Below are 19,032 nucleotides of genomic sequence, written 5' to 3'. Positions count from 1 at the left end.
AATAAATTGTAGAATTGAAAATAATTAAATGTGAGTTGGTTTTGGTTTGGTTTTGGTTGGGGGTTTTCTTTGTAGTAGTAGTAGTAGAACAAAAATCACTATTGCTATAGCTCCTTCAAATGTGTATAAAGCGTTTTCCTAAATGGAATATTCAGAATTTATTTAAGTACACTCACAAGACCTAATCTCAGTATAAAGCAGTTTAGAACTTTCAAAGTGTTTTATACTAATGGAAGATAGGGACTGTTTTTCTCCAGATATTCCTGAGCTTAAATTATCTAAAATACTTCAGTCTATACGTAATTAAGCAGATGAATAAACCTCACTGAAGTCTAAAAGCTGCTGATGTGATTTAAGATGATACAAAATTAAATTCTATTTGGAGCTTAGATCCAAAAGCTTAACTCCATCCCCATTCAGCAGTACATTTAGGCAAGTTTAGACACTTGCTTAAATCAATAGGATTAGATGTTTGCTTGAAGGTGCCCATGAATTTAAATGCCATGCTAAGTAGGAAAGCACTTATGTGGTGGATTAGCTCAGGTTGAAATTTTGTAATTATTATCTAGAAATGTTTTTAAGGACCTGAAATACATTCATTTTCCCATTAATTTTTAAATCATCTTCTAGACAAGAGAACATGTTTTCACGTTTAACAAGTGTTGTAACTTTTCATCCCACTACCTTATCCTCCCATCCACCTTATTTCCACTACAGAAATCAAAAAATGGCAAAAAGGAGAGTTCTTTTTTTTTCATACAGATGGGGAAGAGAACATCAAGTTTTAATTTTTTGATTAAAAAAATACTAGAAAATTTCAAATTCAGCAAGTCTGTCCAAAACCAATTCATTGATGTCATTAATACTTTTCTAACTGGGCCAGTTGAACACAAGACTTGAAGGTTTTTACTGAAGTGTATAAAGAGCTCTGAGGTTACTTTTTCCTGATGTGAATGTCTGTAACTTCATACCAATTCACCAATTTTTTTCAAAGAAGAACAGGTACTCACAATCTAAGAGCAAGACAAGAAACGAGCCAGCATTTGTATTAAGAAACATTTTTATTAACAAAACAGTAAATTCCACTTGCTTAGCATTTCCAATAATGAATAAATTGGCCTTGCAACAAATAAAAAAATTGTAAATATCTATCACAGAAAGCACTATAAGGTTAGGGGCATTGGGCCTCTCTTTGATGTCTTAGGGTTGAAAGTTTCACACGTTATTTAGTGTTTTGTTAAAAAAGGCAACACAATACAGTCATAGAAATGAAGCCATCTCAGTCAAACAAATTAGGTTATTATAGAGAAAGGATCCAATTTTATGTTAGGTAGTTGGTTTATGTCTGTTTGTTTGTTGTTGCTGCTGCTTTTAAATAAAAAAGAATTTTAAATCCACTTGCTGGCATTTCTGATACATCCATCTTTTTTTTTTTGTTGTTGTTAAATTATGAAATTAAAGAGGAAAAAGGAGAACCTTCAGAAACAGTGTTAAAATTGTGTTTTCTTATTTTAATAGTAGCAGATCTCTTTTTTTTTTTTTTTTTTTTTCCTTGATGTATGGATTTAGTTAAAGACTGATCTACCAAACTGCCTGGAAGTTGGCCTGACAACGCTATTTCCTTAATGCAATCAACACCAAGCAGAAAAGACCATTTCATCTCACCCAAATCATATCCTGCCATGTCCACTCTCCTGTCAACAGATTATTCTTGTTCTTCTACGTATCTTCAAGCACTGAAATCTGAACACCACCTGGCTTTCAACTTCTTTCCCCCCTCCAGCTGAAGTCTCTTGCTTCCAGCAATGCCCTCCAGTCACCCTTGCCCCTGCCATTCCCTGAGTACAGCTGTCTTGTAAAGGTGGGAGAAATGATGAGTGCCACAGGTGAACAACAGTCTAAGAAATTAACATCAGATGGATTTTGTGGGTTTTGTCAGGTTTTTTTTTTTTCCCTTCATTTTTGCGTAAATGCTAATGAAAATAAGAAGTCATTTTACAAACGCAACATGGCACACCTTGATGTGGTTGGCAAACTTCAGGAGAGGTGTTTTCATGGCAGCTACATGTATTTTTAAAGTGCTCTGACTCCCAGATAGATAGCTGTACCAGTTCCCAACTTTTTTTTTCATCAGCTACAGTGAGTAACACACAACAAAATGTTTTGTGTCTGCTGTTTAAAGCTAATTTTAAATTTCTCCTTCCTGTCTGTAAAGTGTGAATATCTATATCCCTCCCAGGAGGCCTTCTGATGATTTGGTTGATTTCTATTGAACTACCCTCTTTCTGTCTAATGTATTCCCTTTGAACTTCTGTGTAAATAAAACGTTATGTTATGATTTATTGCTGTGAAACTAATGAAATATTACTAGAAAAAAAATCCAAACTTAACGTGTAAATTACAGCATTACATTTCATGTGTTCAACTAAAATGCATAAATGTTTTATATATGCAAGATAAGCTGTGTCACTTTAAAACATAATGAACTTATATCTCTCTGGTTATGATGTCTTGCAATACTACACAATCAACTTAGCTAAAAAATACTTTTTCATATGTCAAAATGCCCACCATTGAAAAATACTATCGTGCACCTCAAGAGTATTTCCTTTTTGGAGAAAGGGATAAATTCTGCAATAGAATCAGCCCGGATAACTACAATGGGTATTTTTAGATCTTTTGCCACCCAGTGCTGTAGTAGCTGTTCTTCACATGAATGCCAGATAAACACTATATGATACTTCCTAAGATTCTCCAGAAACTCATCATTCTCGTAATTTCTAAGAACAAGGTTTCTGTAAGGCAAACCATGCTCTCCAATAGTGAAGCTTTGACTGGAAGCCAAAGGCCAGTTTAGGTCACTAAATATTTAGCTAATTAATGAATGTATATTTCTAGGAAAATTGGCCATTCTGATCAACTTCATTGATGCATATCAGGAGCAAGAGATGGGGAGAGGAGGGAGAAGACAAATTACAGTAGAGATATATTTTTGCTTCCTAGTCCACTTCTTTCATACAAACTACTGAAACTTAATTGCAACATAATAGAGCTGTACAGGTAAGAAAAAAATTAGCTGACTCTTATATACATTCATACACATCCCCCTTTGTATAACCACTACACTGTAAATTAAAAATAAAAAAAAAAAAAAAAAAAAAAAGGGGAAAAAGTCTGGGACAATTTATAATGGCTGCAAAAAAACTGAAGAATGTCTGTTGCTCCAGATGTCATAAAACTCTCTATACCTAGCAACACTTATAACATTGAGTTTACCAAAAATGGCTGAAGAGCAGATATAGTTTGCATTTTCTATACAACAGGCTATAAAACATCACTTATCACAGTCCAGAAAGCACATATAGATGTGTTTTTATATAAACATATGTAATAACATATTAAGCGTGCATGAAAATTTCCCAATGATTGCATCTATGCCCTCTTGTTTTTCTTTTTTTTTTTCTTTTTTTTTTTTTCTTATATTTTTGTGGAAATGTGCCTTATATTCCAGATTTTTGTTTTTGTTTTTGAAAATAAGGCCTCCATACTATTTTCCTCACAACCAGAAAGGGGCTTTTTGAAAGTATTTCTACATAAGTCTTCAGAAAAGCCAGCACTTTGTTTCAAAATGCAAGTTTCCAATCACTGCTTCACTGCACCAGACGGCAAACTCTTTATGTTTGCTTGTTGAGTCACCATATATAATGACAGTCTTCTCTGACAATAAGACTAACTTACTTCTCAAGAAAGCGCTAGCACTTTGGCTAAATCCAGAATCATAGGTAGCTTCTTTTTTCTTTTTTTTTTTTTTTTTAATCCTGTTTTGTTTTTTTTAATTTGATTTTTTTTTTCATATTGTGCCTCGATGTTGTAGTAATACTCCTTGCTTTATGAGTGCGTGGTGTCATCATTGTCTTTCAGAAACGTTCCAGCAACATAAAGACAGGCAGAGTAAATGAAAACACTGTGGATGTTAGGGAATTTATCAGCTCCTGTTTCTGAAAAACAAGAGCATGAAATGCTTGTTTTTAAAAACAGTCTTTCCTTTCTGATTGCATTCCCTGTCTTTTCTGTTTGTTTGTTTTTGAATGTGCTTCATAAAAAGTAAAGTAAATAAGTTTGTATTATGTCTCAGATAAAATGAAGACTATTTCTATACAAGCGTTCTTTTAGATGTTGAGATCAGACATAGTACTCCTTATCCTTATTTTTCTTGTTTTTGTTGGAACTTTTAGCGCTGTTGGGCTGCTTCTCCTTGATCACAGCCCCGTTGGATTGTGCTGAGTTACTGATGTAGTTTCGACTCTCATCCACGTGGTAGGACCCTTCGTCCCGATTCCTGTACTTGTACATGGCATACAGGAGGATGAGGATGCACAGCGCCGCCGCCGCCACGATCCCGACCACCATGCCCGTCGTGCTGCTGGATTCGCGGATCACCTCGGACGAGCCGGGGTACTCCCTTCCTCCTCCTGCCCTGGTGGGGTTTGCTGTGGGGAGATAATGAAAGAAAGGAGAGGTTATCCCTGGGTTTGCACATGGAGCAGTCAGTCATTGCTGCTACGGCCACGTGCCCTTCTAGCTGCACCCACGGGGCCAGGACAGCCTAGAGATGCCTCAGGTTTTGGCTTTTGTACTTTTCAGGTTCTGTTCTGCTTCAGTGGGTAAGTCTAGGCTTCATATGAGGGGATAGCAAGCTGTCTCCACAGAGCAGGGAGACAAAACAATTCCTTCTCCAGCTGGGGACCCAAGGACAGCCCATCCAAATCTCAGGCCCAAGAGCAAAAGCAGCGGTGGACCAAAGAGAGAAAAACAAGGATGGGACTTCATAACCTAAAGCTGTAACTGGACAATTAGCTCCAATATGCAAATGGACCAGAACTTACAAAAGTCTGAGACCCTGTGACTGGTGGTCCATTTTTTTTTGGCCATTTTGGGTTGTGCTGCCCAAGGAGGATCTATTGAGGCGTCTTAATAAATCCCTACTCTATTCTTTAGCTCCATCTAGTCTCTGTTCTAGGTCAGCCTTCACATGGCATCAATAACCCCCCCCCCCACCAGTCCAAAACCAGTTGCAGCCCATCCCTTTTTCAGGCTTTTAAACAAGGAAAAGGACAGCAAAGGACATCTCTTTCTAGCCTTCAAAGGTGTAATTTGCCCCAGTGTGTTGTTAAGCAAATAATGTGAAATAACTGGTGTGCCACAATTTAAATGCAGGGACATGAAGACCTCAGAGGAAAGGATTTCCCTCTCCCCCTCTCTCTCTGTCCCTCTCCTTCTGTAAGGAACAAAAAGTGAGACCATACTATTTATTGAGAAGGCAGTGACGATAAGGCAGAATGGAGGGGGGAAAAAAAAGAAAATGGCTGAAAGTAGCCAATAAATTCACTACAAATAAGGTATCCTCAGCTCTCCTGTACACTTCCGTCACCAATCTTCTCAGTTCTTCCTTTCCTTCTAATACTTTCTTTTCTTTTTTAAAATTAATTATATTTACTCTTAGTGCTTTTAGAGGGCTATCCAAACCTACCTCCTGTTTTCAACTTCAGAGTCCTCCTTGAATATGGCTACACTTTAGAGCACTTTTTCACTCAACTTCTCCCACTCCCTCTTTTCAACATTGATGCCATTATCAGATGTTCCTTCAAGGATAGCTTTATGCCCCAAGAAAACCTCTCAAATTGCACACAGCAAGGCCTCAGCCTCCTAAGGACCCACCTCAGAGGCCAGACTCTGGTCTTTTCAGCTGTGATATGAATAGAACTGACCTATGTCTTCACACTGGAAAATCTTCTTGATATGAACTATTGCATTGTCTGGCATATTTTGTCCCCTTGCACAGACATAAGGAATGAAACCCTAATTCCATGAGGAATTTATAGTTTAAACACTCTCAGCGCACACACAGCGCTTTTGTGTTTTCCATGATCTCCTTTCTTTGTTGAATTTTGCAGCAGGAGGGGAGGCAGCTCTTTGGATAGAATCAATTAAAGTGCTGATAGCTGAGATGGATCCTCTCTACCCTAACAAAAAATGAAGTTATCTGGGTTTATGCAGTATTCCTCTGATTTATACCAGCATTTCCAAACCTCTGGGAGGCTGTGTGTCCTCAGCAGTGCCAGCCTTGGCCGAGCTCAGGAGAGCCAGGCTGGCTTAGAGAAACTGCATTTATGCATCATTATGCATGGCTAAAAATCCAACCAGTAAAATACAGACGCTAACTAAAAGCACTAAATGCTAGCTTTACAATATATGCATGATGCTAGCTTTATCAGGGCGTGCCTACAGGTAGCATTGTGCTGAGGTGTGTTAGAAAAGCGTCTTGCTCAAAGTCCACAAAAGCACACTGGGCTCCATTGCCACTTTTTTAAGCACTGTAAAGGCATAATAGGACAATGATGATTTTAAGAATGCTACATTAAAGGTAATGCCAGTCAAAATATCAACACTGGTCAAAAAAATTGCGACAAGTTTGGGCAACCAGTGTTGAAAGCAGCCACCAGCTACAATTGGCCTATGAATAATAAAACTTAGCAAAAAAAGCCACAACTCCCCAAAAGAATAAGCTCCTTCTCCACTCTGGTATTACTCATCATTTACTTATTGGTGATTTGTGTTCTTACTGCTGAAACACCTCCTCCTGGCAGTTATTTCAAACAGGTTTAAAGAAGCTGACATTTTGTTCAGCTGAAAGAACAGAGGCAAAACTGTAAAATTAAAAAAAAAAAACATATCAAATAGTATTTTTAACTTTTTGTATCCTTCTGAAAGTTCTTACTTGTTATGAGTTGGTGCAATTGGTACTTTCTATGGTGACACAAGAGATCTTGAAGGTTTTAAGATGTTTTTGTCATTTCAGGGCAGATGCCACCCTACTAAGAAAGGTGCCCTGTTCCAAAGGAGTCAGCGACTGGTTTAGATCCTGTTAGTTCATTGTAGCTATTTTGGAAAATGAAAATTCTTTTACACCTAGGGTGTCATTTACTGTTTTACAAGAGACAATGCTTTGTGTGCAGAACAAAGACTGAGTCTTTCCATAGTGAGTGAAAATGAGACAGAGTCTTATCTTACTGTATGGGATTTCAGGAAATTAATTTCTGTCTGAGAAATAATAGAAGCCCCTGAATACACTGTCAACACCTGATGGATTAACAGCTGCTCTTCCTCTTTAAGATACATACATTTGGGCCAAATACTGTCAACTAACTTTACAATTAATGCCTACTAAATGACAGTTAACAGCTTGCTCAGAGGAAAACATTCTAATATTGCAACCTAAAAGAAATATCTAAGGTATATTTTTCAATGTTACCTAAATTCCTGCCTCTCACCTGATGGCTTCCTTTTATTTTAAGAATGCTTTCACAATTATCTCATTTAACCCATCTGTCTGAGAAATATTCAACCACTACATTGATGTTATTCAAACTTATAACATTTCAAAGCATCTGTTGTTGCATTTGTTTGGACTTCTGGAAAAGGAGCAATTCAGCAAGGAAAAGGACTTGTTATTTTTGTTCCATTTACATTAAAATGTGTTTTTAACCTAGCAGGGCCTCTCCAGACAAATGAAGGAGGAGGAAATAGAAAAGTTTTACAAAGTATATAGGTTTGTCTGTGAGCATGTTAGATAGGAACAGCTAATGGAGTGCACACCAAAGCAAGAGTCCTATTCTGAGACACAGGGAGGAAAGGGCCACTGGAAAAAAGCCAGCCTTAATTTCTTCTGAAATCTATATAAATAAATAAATCCACATCCATAACATTGCAGAAACAGCTGCCTTCTATTTAAGCAGTACCTTTGACTAAGACTGGAGTCAATTCCAAGGGGAATTTACCTATATTTTTTTCCCCTGCAAGACAGGAACTATTGCAAGGGATGGCAGATGATCTCAGTGGAGAGCACACAAAGATTATACATTTACAGAAATCGTGCTTTTTTGCTTCCCACCTCTTTGGGAAACACTGGATGCAGTTTTCTTCCCAGCATCTTGGTATCTGAACCAGGCAGAGCCATTGGCTCCTGGTACAGCAGCAGAGGTGTGTCTGCAGGTAACCTTGTCTCATACTCAGCTGCAGCCACTCTTAGTGTCTGCAGCATGAAAAAGATATTAACTTCATCCTAGACATCTTACTGTAAATGAGAACTGAAATACCTTATTGCAGTATGTTAAGATTAAGTGACATAAAATATTACTCTGATTTTTAAGAGTAAACAGTTGTCTCAAAAATATACCCAAAACTCAAACCCTGAAACTATCTATTTATTAAAACAATAAACTGAGGTTGGTTTCATTAGGAACAAGACAAAATCATAAAGGCACTAAATATGCTCAAACCTTGCCATAACAGTGAGAGGAAATGATTGCTGTCTTGTGGTGCAAGGATTCCTTCTTAAAACAACTTCTCTGATGCACAGCTCTTCCTCTCAACAGCACACAACCAGCATTTTTGTTCTGCCTCAAAGACCAGCTTAGAAGAAACTGAGTTCTAAAAGCCTCTTCTACCACTTACGAAAAACTTTGCATGAAATAATAGCAATTGAGCACAGTTTTACATTGTGTAATAATGGATTAGAAAGTTATTATTCTTGACTGTATTTCTAAGTGGTTTAAGATTTAGAGGGGAAAAAAATCTAACTGTTTTCAGTGCCCAGTTTTCATTAATACTGCAAAAAGAAAATTGGAATTGCGGGTTCCCATGGTGTTTGAGAATTGAAATTAGCAGACTGAAAAACAAAACAAAACAAAAAAAAAGACAAAAGGACGCCAAACCTGTTTTCTTTACATTTATGCCTTCCCACAAACTGTGAATAGGAAATTACTCACAAGACAGAAATGTTTAACTACTGCATTTGCAATGAGGCATGAAGGCAATTATTTACGGGACACATATTAATTTTCACTCTGTGTGCTATCATTGTAGACCTGTTTGTGGTCGATTTTCTGCAGCATTGTTGGAATCTGGTGAACTGGTTTCTGAGCTCGCTGCAATTTCAGCACCTCTTTGCAGCTAATACCTCTGAAAAACAAACAAACCCCAGCACTTCCTCTGCAGAGCTGGGAGAGATGCAGCCCAGCTTCAAAACCAGCATGAAAGACTGCTGTAGACTTGTGTTTAAAGGAAAATTTTTAAGGTATCTGTTCTATTCTTTGGTGTGCAAACCCAGGATATAACGTGTTAAGATGCCTCTAAAGAGACATCAACTAACTTAGCTTGTTATAAAAATAGCCTAGCAGTAGAACAGCATCCACAGCTAAAAAGGTTGCTTTGCTAAGAAGTTAAACATTCTCTCTGCGCTGAGCAGAGTGCTTATTTCCAAGTGTAATGATTTGTCATATATTGACTTCGAATCATTTACAAATCCTACCAACTCCTTAGGACTGCAGGTTTTGCAAGTAACTTCTTTTTCCCCTGTGGCTGAGAGGTGGAAGGTTGTTTTCTCAACCTTTTAAAATGTCATCACAAGTCCAAAGGGAGGTGGGATACTTGGTTGTACAGTGCCAATTGCAGGAGCATACCAGATCAATGGGGTTTAGGAGTTACCATGTTTTGCAGTGCTGAGGGGAATATTTCACAGTTTTATAAGAAGCTTTTGTGAAAATATTTTCCACAAAACTAGATTTCATTTTAGCCATTTAACCATTTATTGGTTTAGAATGTAAACCAATATATCACCTAATGCTTTTAGCAGCCTTCATCCCTGTGGTTTTACCTTTTTTGTTAGTATATTTTAACATATCAGTTGCATTGCTTCTCTTTTAGTATTCCTTCTCTCCAAACAAGGATTCTTTCTCCTTTTACCACTTCAGGTGTCCTACCTGTCCCTACTTCGATATTTGTCATTCAGCTTTGTATCTCTCCTTATTTATTTTCTACGTGAAGTTATTTTCCTGGTTTTGTGCGTATTCTGAGAACTCTTTGGTAATTTGGTACTTTGTTTCAGAAGTTTTGACTGACTATCAGAGTCAGTAGTTAGTCTATATTTTAAATTGAAGTATTCCTAAGTGGGGGAGAGGTTGGGATGGGGGAATGTTTTTGCAAATAAGATAACAAAAGGAAGACAAAACAGAAATATTACACTACTGACAGCATGTTTTCAAGCTAGAGCTAAGCTGCTGCAATTGTGGGCCACCAGTTCAGACAGCTAAACTGGGATCGTTTGCTCACTGAGTTGTGTGCTGCTCTTGCTCCCTGAAGACTCAGTGTTAAAGCAAGAAAAGAGCAGGGGCACTGGAAACATAAATTTTTGGAGGCAGCTAACAGTAAGATTGGCTGCACTGAACCAAAACTGTGACATTTGGGCTCCACTGACTTCAGGAAAAGTTTTGCTATGAGCTTTGCCAGATCAAGGTTTCATTGCTTGCTATTTTTAACATTGTCATCTCATTTTAAAAAAAGGCAAAAAAAAAAAAAATCCCAAACCTCCTTATCTAGGAACCAGTTTTCAGCAGAATACCAAAATGTAGTTGTAAAGTGTGAGGAATGTGCTGGCTTGGCCTGCAGAGCGTGGAATGATTCTTGCTCATGAAATGAGCTGGAGGTGCAGACACCCACATTCATCTCACAGCTGTGGGTGATTCCCTGATTTTCCTCCTTCACTAAGCAGCTACTACATGAAGAGATAAATGTCTATGCCACAAACATTATATATATATGGCTCGAATGTTGAAGCAGAGAGCACAGCATTCAATTTGTTCCAAACACTGTCAAGTCAGACCCATTACTGACCAAGTTGATAATATGCCTGGGAGAAGAAGGAGCCAGGCTTTCAAGACATCCAGAACACAATTGCACACACACTGGGGGTGCAGCTGCTATAAAAACTGAACTACTCCTGCTACCCAAAGGCTCAAATTCAACAGCTACACTTGTTCAGCCTGAATCCTATTACTGCCTAAACCATATATGCTTCTCTTGGAGTGGGAAGAGAAAGACAAGTGGAATTCAGGATGGATATAAATTACATTTGATTTAATTAATGTTCTTTTTCTCCTGATAAAATTATTAATATTAATAAGACTGCCTTGTTTTTCTTTGCTTTTCTCATCATAGTCTAGAAAACAATTCTGGTGTCTCTGATGTTGGCACACTCAAAAAGTTTGAGATATCTATAAAGCTTTGTTTCATTTCAGAATACAATTCTTGTGTTCTCACTTCTTTCATCTTTCATTTGGCCCCTTTCTGAATCTTTTTAAAGGGTACATTCACAACAGATGATGTATTCTAGATCTGAATCTACTGTTCAAGCCAGTTCACATTTAAACCATCAAAGTCCCAGATCTAAACCATAGCCCTTAACCTCAGGAGAAGGGCTGGTTTTGAAACCTATATAGAATAGCACGTCAACACAGCAGAAGAAAGTTTCCTTCAGTTCTTTATATAGGCAGAAGGAGATAGCCTAAGGTTAGACTATTTCAGGTACCTGCACCCTCATTATAGGTTACTTTTGCCTCGAATTTTTCCTGCTTCCATTTATGAGCAACATCCTTGGAGAATACCTAGTTCTCAAACTTGTCAGCATTCTCCTACCACTTTGCAGGCTGTCAAATTACACGACTCTCACACTACAATACCCCAGTGCTTCTGCACAGGTTTAAATTAGCTGTGAGCAAGGGGTTGAAAATTAGTAGCAGCATCCTTAGTACTTGGTGGGCAAGAGCTAATGGGTGCTCACACTCTACTGGCTGCTAGAAAAGACCAGCAAGAAATTTACAGTTTGTTCTTGTTTCCCTTGTCTGGCAGAGGGGTCAGCAAACCAGTTCACTGCCAGCAGTCTGGTATGATGGTTACTGGTGTGAGAACCTGCTGCTGGCAGGCACCAACTGCTCTAGAACACCATATTAATTTAATTTATCAGGTATTGGAAATTTCCTACAGAATTTGAAAGACCTGGTTTAACATCTCATTGCTCAAGTTTGGTCTGAGAAAGCCTTGGCGTAGAAACTGAGCAATGCAATGCTAATTCAGGGCAGTATTTTGGCTATAAACCTTCTCCTACCTTTGCAAAATATGGTCATTCTTCTTCATGAAAACAAGGATGAAAAATAGTACTGTGGGAAAGCGAGTTTCCTTCACAAAAAGAAGAAATTCAATGCATATGCATTACAAAGCTACAGGAAAGAGTTTCAGTATAGTGTCCACAGTCTGCAAGAAAATACATGCACTACATGTAGCAAATCACACCAGAATGAAGTGCAGCTCAAGGAAAACAATGAGGTTGCATCAATCAAGGCACCAGTAACAACACACAGACTAATTTCAAACAAACTAGAACTCATATATTTATTCAACAGTCTATGTGCACTCTTGATCCTAAGTTTAAACTTGATTTAAAGGACAAATATTTAGGATTATACACTTTAATTTAGGATTTTTAAAGCAGATTGACATGAAAATTAATGGAACTTGTTCCAGATTCAATCATCTCTCTACTTCATCCTTGTGTAAGTAAATCCTGTCTCTTTCGAAAATTCCTTATTGAAATAGAAAAAAGAGTCTCAGGCAAGTCAGTAAATTACTTGCCTGTTCCTGAAAACCTCCATTTTACAATTACTTTCTTACTTATTTTCTGCATTTTTCATCCAGAGTGTGAAGTTCACCTGTGGAAAATGTTTTTTGATTGTCCACATAATCTGTATTTGACCTTATTTCATTGTTTTCAGCAAATATAATGTGTTTTACGGGCTGCTTTCCAATTCAGTGATTCTTTGGTTCCAAATTAAAAAGATCTACGCTGTTTTTGAAAATGGTGGAAATTTCTCATAGTGGAGGTTGTCAAACACACATCTTTATTTCTCTGGCTAACAACAAAGAATAACAAAAGATTTAGAACTGTCTAGAACCTATTTTCATTTACTAATGATAAATGTACGGCCACTGGAGCTTAAGGTGTTTTATTACTGAAAAATCTTGAATACCAGGCTTGAAAACCATGTCTGCTTCATTGAAGAGAGCATGGACATAGATCTAATTTCATTTTTTTTCCTTTCTGACAAAACAACTGCATTCACAGACAATTAATTTTTAAGTTCTATGCAATACCTAATCTGTAAGACAGGTTCTTTTTTTCGAGAATATCAAAAAGAATAAGTCAAGCAACTGCTCATATACAAGCAAATTTTTCTAGGGCAAATCAGGAAAGTAAGTCCCCAGTTAACTGAATTAAAGGATGTGATATTCACAGACATTTCACTGAAATATCTAGGGAATTTCCTAGCACTGAAAAATCTAAGGAATTCCACTGAAGTCAGTGGATTTGTGAATGAGTGATGTGGAGGGCCTGGTTTGCTTCTCTATGTACACATCTCAGTCCTGGTGCTGCAGCAGCTTCTTCTGCTGCAGCTTTGTCTGTAAATGCTTTCAGAACTGACTCACTAGCTGTCTTTTACATCTTTACAAGAAAGAAAAATAGCAGACCCTTCTTTCTTTGGACTCTCCTTCAGGCACATCGAGTAATGTACCCATTTTTCTTGAATTATGGTTCATGAAGAGTACATTTCTTGAAACTACTCGAAACGTTGCCACTCGGTTTTGTCTGTTCTGTGGAGATGTCTAACTCCAAACCACCGAACACGTAACAACAGCAGGACTAACAACTGCCACTTAGTAAATTTCTCTGCACAAGAGTTGCCTTTTCGTGTTGTCTGTGTATGTCTGGAGCACGAAATCAAGATTCGTGCTTCCACACAAATAATAACCCCAGTGTTTGCACCGTGAATGTTTGCTAGCTGGGATTAAACCACAGCAGCCATTCTTACTTCACTGTTCTATGTTTCATGGACGTGAGAAGTCCCAGCTTTAGCAGGGACATGCATGGAATGTGAATGCACCCTCAAAGTTCACACCCAAGGAAAACCGTTCATCATTTACGCACCGGCGGAGAGGCTCTTGCACGAGTTAACAGAGAGCCTTGTGAGATTTACAGCAGTCTGATGGCAATATTCCTTACCACACAGCACACTGAGCTGCTGGCATTGCACTGCCAGAAAACCACTGTGTGCAGGAAAAAAGCCAGCTCCCCTATATCCATCTATATTCTTCTGCCTGACACCAGGAATGTCTGAAAATCCCAAGGACTGGCTAGGAACCTCCAGTCCTACTCAGTATTCCCGAGTTTCAAAGGCATGGCTGGTCAAGAGTAGAGGTTGGCATTGGCACAATGGATCAATCATGATTTTTATCCTCACTTCTTTAGGTAATTTGGAAAAAAAAAAAGCCTCTTCTTGATCAAATTCAAATTAGAAATGCCATATTTGTAATTCACTGTGACAGGCACTAGGACCTCAGCCTGTTGACGAAGAAGTAGTTCAGTTAACAATAAAATAATTTGGGAAAATGCAGCATTTACTTTCTGTTCCTCTGGAGAAGGCTTTATGATTTATTAAAGAAAAAATTAAATAGGCTTAAAAAGTATTTTATCTTCAGCTGAAGGAAGATTAATCTATATCTTAATCCCCTCGGTTCTTTTATGCATAGCCATGGTAAGTGCTAACACTTGGAACGTTTGTAAATAAAGCATAGTTTTCACCCTGTAGTAGCTTATACAGAGATGACAATGTGTATCACAGCTAAACACTTTAAAAGTCTAATTCAAGACAACCCAGTGATCTTCCTGACACTGGGAATGCATATAGAACTACAGGATAATTGGACTGAGGCACAAATATTCCCTTTATGTCTCAAGCCATAATGAACACAGTAACCCTATGAACTAACTGTAATTTTATTTTTCTTTGTTTCAGCTTCTTGCACAATGAATTCCATGAAGAGCATTAAACAGGGCACTTGCAGTGATGTATAAATTATAGGAGTCACTTCACCTCCTACTGCAATGTTATCTTGCTGCCAGATGCACCAGGAATACAGTGCAGTAATTCGTGACAGGAAAAGAAAGCAAAACTTCTAGTAATGAGCATAAAACACTCACAATCCATATTTCACAGCCCTGCCTGTTAGAAGAAACTGGTATCAATGCTGGGACCAAACCTAAACCATCACAAGGTGGCTGAGCAGATACAGGGCTCTGAGCCACCTCCTCTGTCCAGCCTGTTGTCACAGAGGAGAGGACATGCATGTGTAGGAAGAAGTTTGCATGTAAAGCCCCACACTGTTCTGCTCACAGGACTAAGCCTTCCCCAAAGCAGTGGCTGCTCTCTAAGAGTCATCTTCAGCAGTGGCTTGCTCACTCTCTAGGCTAAACTGGTGCTGTGGAGATTTCTGGTTGTCACCAGTTTTCTGCAACGCAATTAGTCTGGCCAACATGCAGGAAAAATTAAAAACCTGCTCAAAGATCAGTCCAGAAGCATCTATCCTATTAACCATTCTTACTTAATAATATAGGAAAATAAATTATTTCATTTATCTCTCTGAACTAAGAGTTAGGGCTAAGAAAGCTAACCAGCTGTTATACCTGACTGAACTCTGTCCAGATCATTCTTTTTACCCACAGAAAGGTAAAGGACAAGATCTGCCATTCAAACATTGCCCTGGGAAGTGGAAGCAAAAACCTGCCAAATCAAGAGACGAAGGAGTATTTTCTTCAGTTGGAACATGTGGAGTTCCACTGGTTGAAAGACACTTGTTTGAACCTGAAGAAAAACCCCTCTTTCACTTTGAAGGTTACGTTCTGCTAAAATTTCCAAGACCAGTGAATATACTGCATTTAAGACCACCAAAACCTCTACTTATCCCATTTCAGCTGGGGCTGTCAGGAGAAGTTTTCAGCCTAATTCCGAGCTTAAACCTCTGTTGAGTCACAAATTTGAGAAAGATTTAAAATTCATTTGCAGAAAAAGAACAGTTTGTGTGTTTGTCTAAAAATGTAAGACTTTTTTCCTGGTTGAGAGTTCCCTGCCATTAAACTCAGTCATTTCACTTCATTTGACCCAGCTCAGACCTCTCTACCTTTTGGAACACTTCAATAGCTACAGAAGTGGTTAGATAATAGCTAACAAATAAAATACCAGCCCAGAGTAACTGGAACAAATAAGCTGTGTAGCACAAAATGCTCACTGAAACTCAGCAGAAATCAGAGCTCTGCACAGAGCTCAGCAACGGCTGGAACAGCAGTCCTGATGTGAAGAATGGCAATTTGTCCACCTGCAGTTTTATAACTCCTCATGTAAAATCAGTAAGTTGTCCCAGGATCTTTTTTTTTTTTTTTTTTTTTGGATAGGTTACCACTAAATTTTTTTTGTAACTTGTCTACAAAATGAAGAGGTTTTATTATTTTCTCCATAACATGAAGTTGAGGACATATAAACTATTTTTTAAAATTATTATCATCATCCTCAATCTTCATGTTGTTATTGGTATTTAGGGGAAGGTGGAGAGACTGTGAAAGCAATATTTGTTGCCTTACTACACAAAACATAATGCAAAAAAAATATGTTGACTAAGTTTTGCATGCTAATAAATTTGTTATGACTTCATCCAATTATGGCACATTTAGCAGTTTGTATACCACAATGAAATCTGCAATTATAATTTTTGTGACTTTATGTTCCAGACAAGATGATGGGATTGCTGCTCAGCAGCTCCTAATCGGGTTTACATTTTTATGTCCTATATGAAATTTGTGGCAAATTGCATTTTTCCATTTATTATTTAGCAGACAGGTGCACAGAAAGCAAAGCTGGTGGTGGCAGAGTCGACTTGTTAGCCACTAGAAACTGCAATAAATTTGTACTAGGAAAAAAAGCCCTGTTTTATGCATAAATCTCACTAATTAGTAAAATCTGGATAAGCAGTATTTTCTATGAGATATAGGCGTACCATTTTCAAGCAGTTTGTTGAATATGCTCTCATTTGGAGCTGAGAACATTGATTAGAAATAGGCATATTATGGCCAGTCATCACAGAAATATTGAGTTATGGCTCTGCTAATAAAACTGCAGGGGCTTTGTCCATCCCTTGATTGAATTCTTGGTAGAAAAGTGTTGGTCACACAGCCCTGAGCCCATCATCTCTTGCTGTGATGTGGAATCCTTTGCTGAAGGATGACACACTACAGCCTCTGAAGTGAAAACATAAAACTGCCCTAACCATGCTCAGCCTCCTAGAATTACTTGTTAGGATTGATAAGTTTCACCAGCATCAGTGAGGACATTAAGGAGTAGCTGTGGGGAAGCCAGTCTGGTTTTTGACAAGGGTTAAGGAGGAAAAAGCTGAACTGAACCATGGGGATATTTTAAATGGAGGGACATATCCTTCTGTATCTCCAATTCTAACTGGCAACAAAAGCAACCATCAGACTCTCACTGCCAACAGCACTGTGCTTCTCTCCTTGAATTCCAGCCTACTGTTAGGAGTAGCTCAAAGCCACATGGAGCCTGCAGTATTATGGAGATTGAGCAATGCCTACCTGACTATTCATGGAAAAAGGTTATTCATAACACTAAGTGACTAAGACTAAAACAGAGAGACTGATATGCCAGAAGTTACAACTTTCAGTAACCCCTTTGGCTCAGGTATTTTCAAGTATGATAAAATGACAAGGCTGATGAAGGCAAATTAACAGCTTTTAAAAGTTGGGAGTGGGAGGACAAATGACATTTTGATGAGAAGAATGACAGATAAAATGATCCAGACAATTGGGATTATGCAGAACATAATTTCTGTGCCAATCCACAGGTTTTTTTTTTTTAAAGCAGTAGCAGTTGGGATCTGACAAATGAAACAGTAAAACCATTCTCAAATAAACAAAAATGAGAAGTGTAGCTGTGTGATGAATGCTAAGATAAAACAGGAAAGCTGAACACCAGCATGTAAAGCTAATGGCAATTTTTTGCTGCAAGACTAACATTCACATCCTTCTCTTGAACCATAGTTTGGACAGAAACAATAAGCTGTCAGAAAGTTTCATTTCACCTCTCCCATTCTTGCACCCACCAGCTAAATGACTCTGCATGCTCAGGACTACCAAACACTGCAGCCCCAGAGCTCAAACTACCTCAGAGAAGAATTATTCTGAAATTTCATTGGCTTTCAATGAGCTGTAAGACTGAGAAAATACAAATTTAATACCAAAGCTGCGTTCCCAGAGGATCTGGGAGGATCTGGAAAATTATTTAGTGCTACGTTGCTACGTGCTAAATTGTCTTAAAATTACCTTATAAAATAAAATAACACCCTCCTAAATGTAAATTTATCTACTGAACAGCACTGCCTGAGTTAAGTACAGCAAGGAAACAACGGGCATGAATGAGCTGAGAGCCATATGAGCTACTGCACTGACTCATGGACAGGACAGTCTTGCTAAACTCAGGATTTTCTAAATGAGAATGAAGGAGCAGGGAAAAAAAATATTCCTGAATATCTTGATCATAATGTCTGAGGCTTCTGCAAGTGAAATATCTCTCTCAGAGGGACAAAACTCTGTGAGTGTACCTGTTGCTGCTCAGTTTTAAGAACAATCATTCAATTCAATGGAATTTTGAAAATTACTCTGAAATCCTTTAATTGGAAAGCGAAAGAAAATAATCCTGAAGGATCGTCATTAAATCTGTAAATTGTTTCCTGGAAGAGCTCAAGTGCCATCCTGCAGGTCTGTCAGACACTGAGACAAGTCAGAAATGTCTTTGCCTTTACTTCAGTTTAAGTAAATAATTCTTGCATGTGGGTATCAAGCTCTGTGACTTAAAATAGGAACCATGCATTTGCATATGAAGAAAAATTTCATTTTTCTTAGGGCTATGTAGACGTTTCTCCTGCCCCAGATTTTGGCATCATACTAAGTTGGCTCTTAGTTGCTATTTGCATTAATTTATTAATCTCAAACTAAATTGGTTTCTACTCGAGCTAAATATATTACTGCACAACAAATAGATGTTAATTCTTTTACTTTTAAGCAAAGTAGCAAGCACCAAAGATTATCAAGTTACCTCAGACAACTAGCAGTGGGCATGATACCAAACAGCACAGAATTCAAGGGAATTCTGGGGAAAATTCTAAGGAAAACTGAGATATATCTATATGGTACCATGAGCTGCTCACTCATAGGAAATATAAAACTTAAACCAAGAGAGAAGC

General features: G+C 38.0%; 1 protein-coding gene across 23 annotated transcripts in view; it reads right to left on the bottom strand.

Moving 5' to 3' along the window:
• Positions 1-1,042: 1,042 nt before the first annotated feature.
• NRXN1 (neurexin 1) overlaps positions 1,043-19,032 on the bottom strand; it is a 673,696-nt gene continuing 655,706 nt past the window's right edge. For all 23 annotated transcript variants that reach the window (XM_053937300.1, XM_053937286.1, XM_053937282.1 and 20 more), the window contains one exon: positions 1,043-4,490. In XM_053937300.1, the coding sequence (XP_053793275.1) occupies positions 4,183-4,490 (308 nt within the window). In that variant the 3' untranslated portion in view covers positions 1,043-4,182. The remainder of the gene's footprint in view (positions 4,491-19,032) is intronic.

Source organism: Vidua chalybeata, chromosome 3 (assembly GCF_026979565.1).
Source record: "Vidua chalybeata isolate OUT-0048 chromosome 3, bVidCha1 merged haplotype, whole genome shotgun sequence".
Taxonomy (NCBI): Eukaryota; Metazoa; Chordata; class Aves; order Passeriformes; family Viduidae; genus Vidua; species Vidua chalybeata.
The sequence above is the reverse complement of the archived record's forward strand: the minus strand, read 5'-3'. Positions and strand labels throughout refer to the sequence as shown.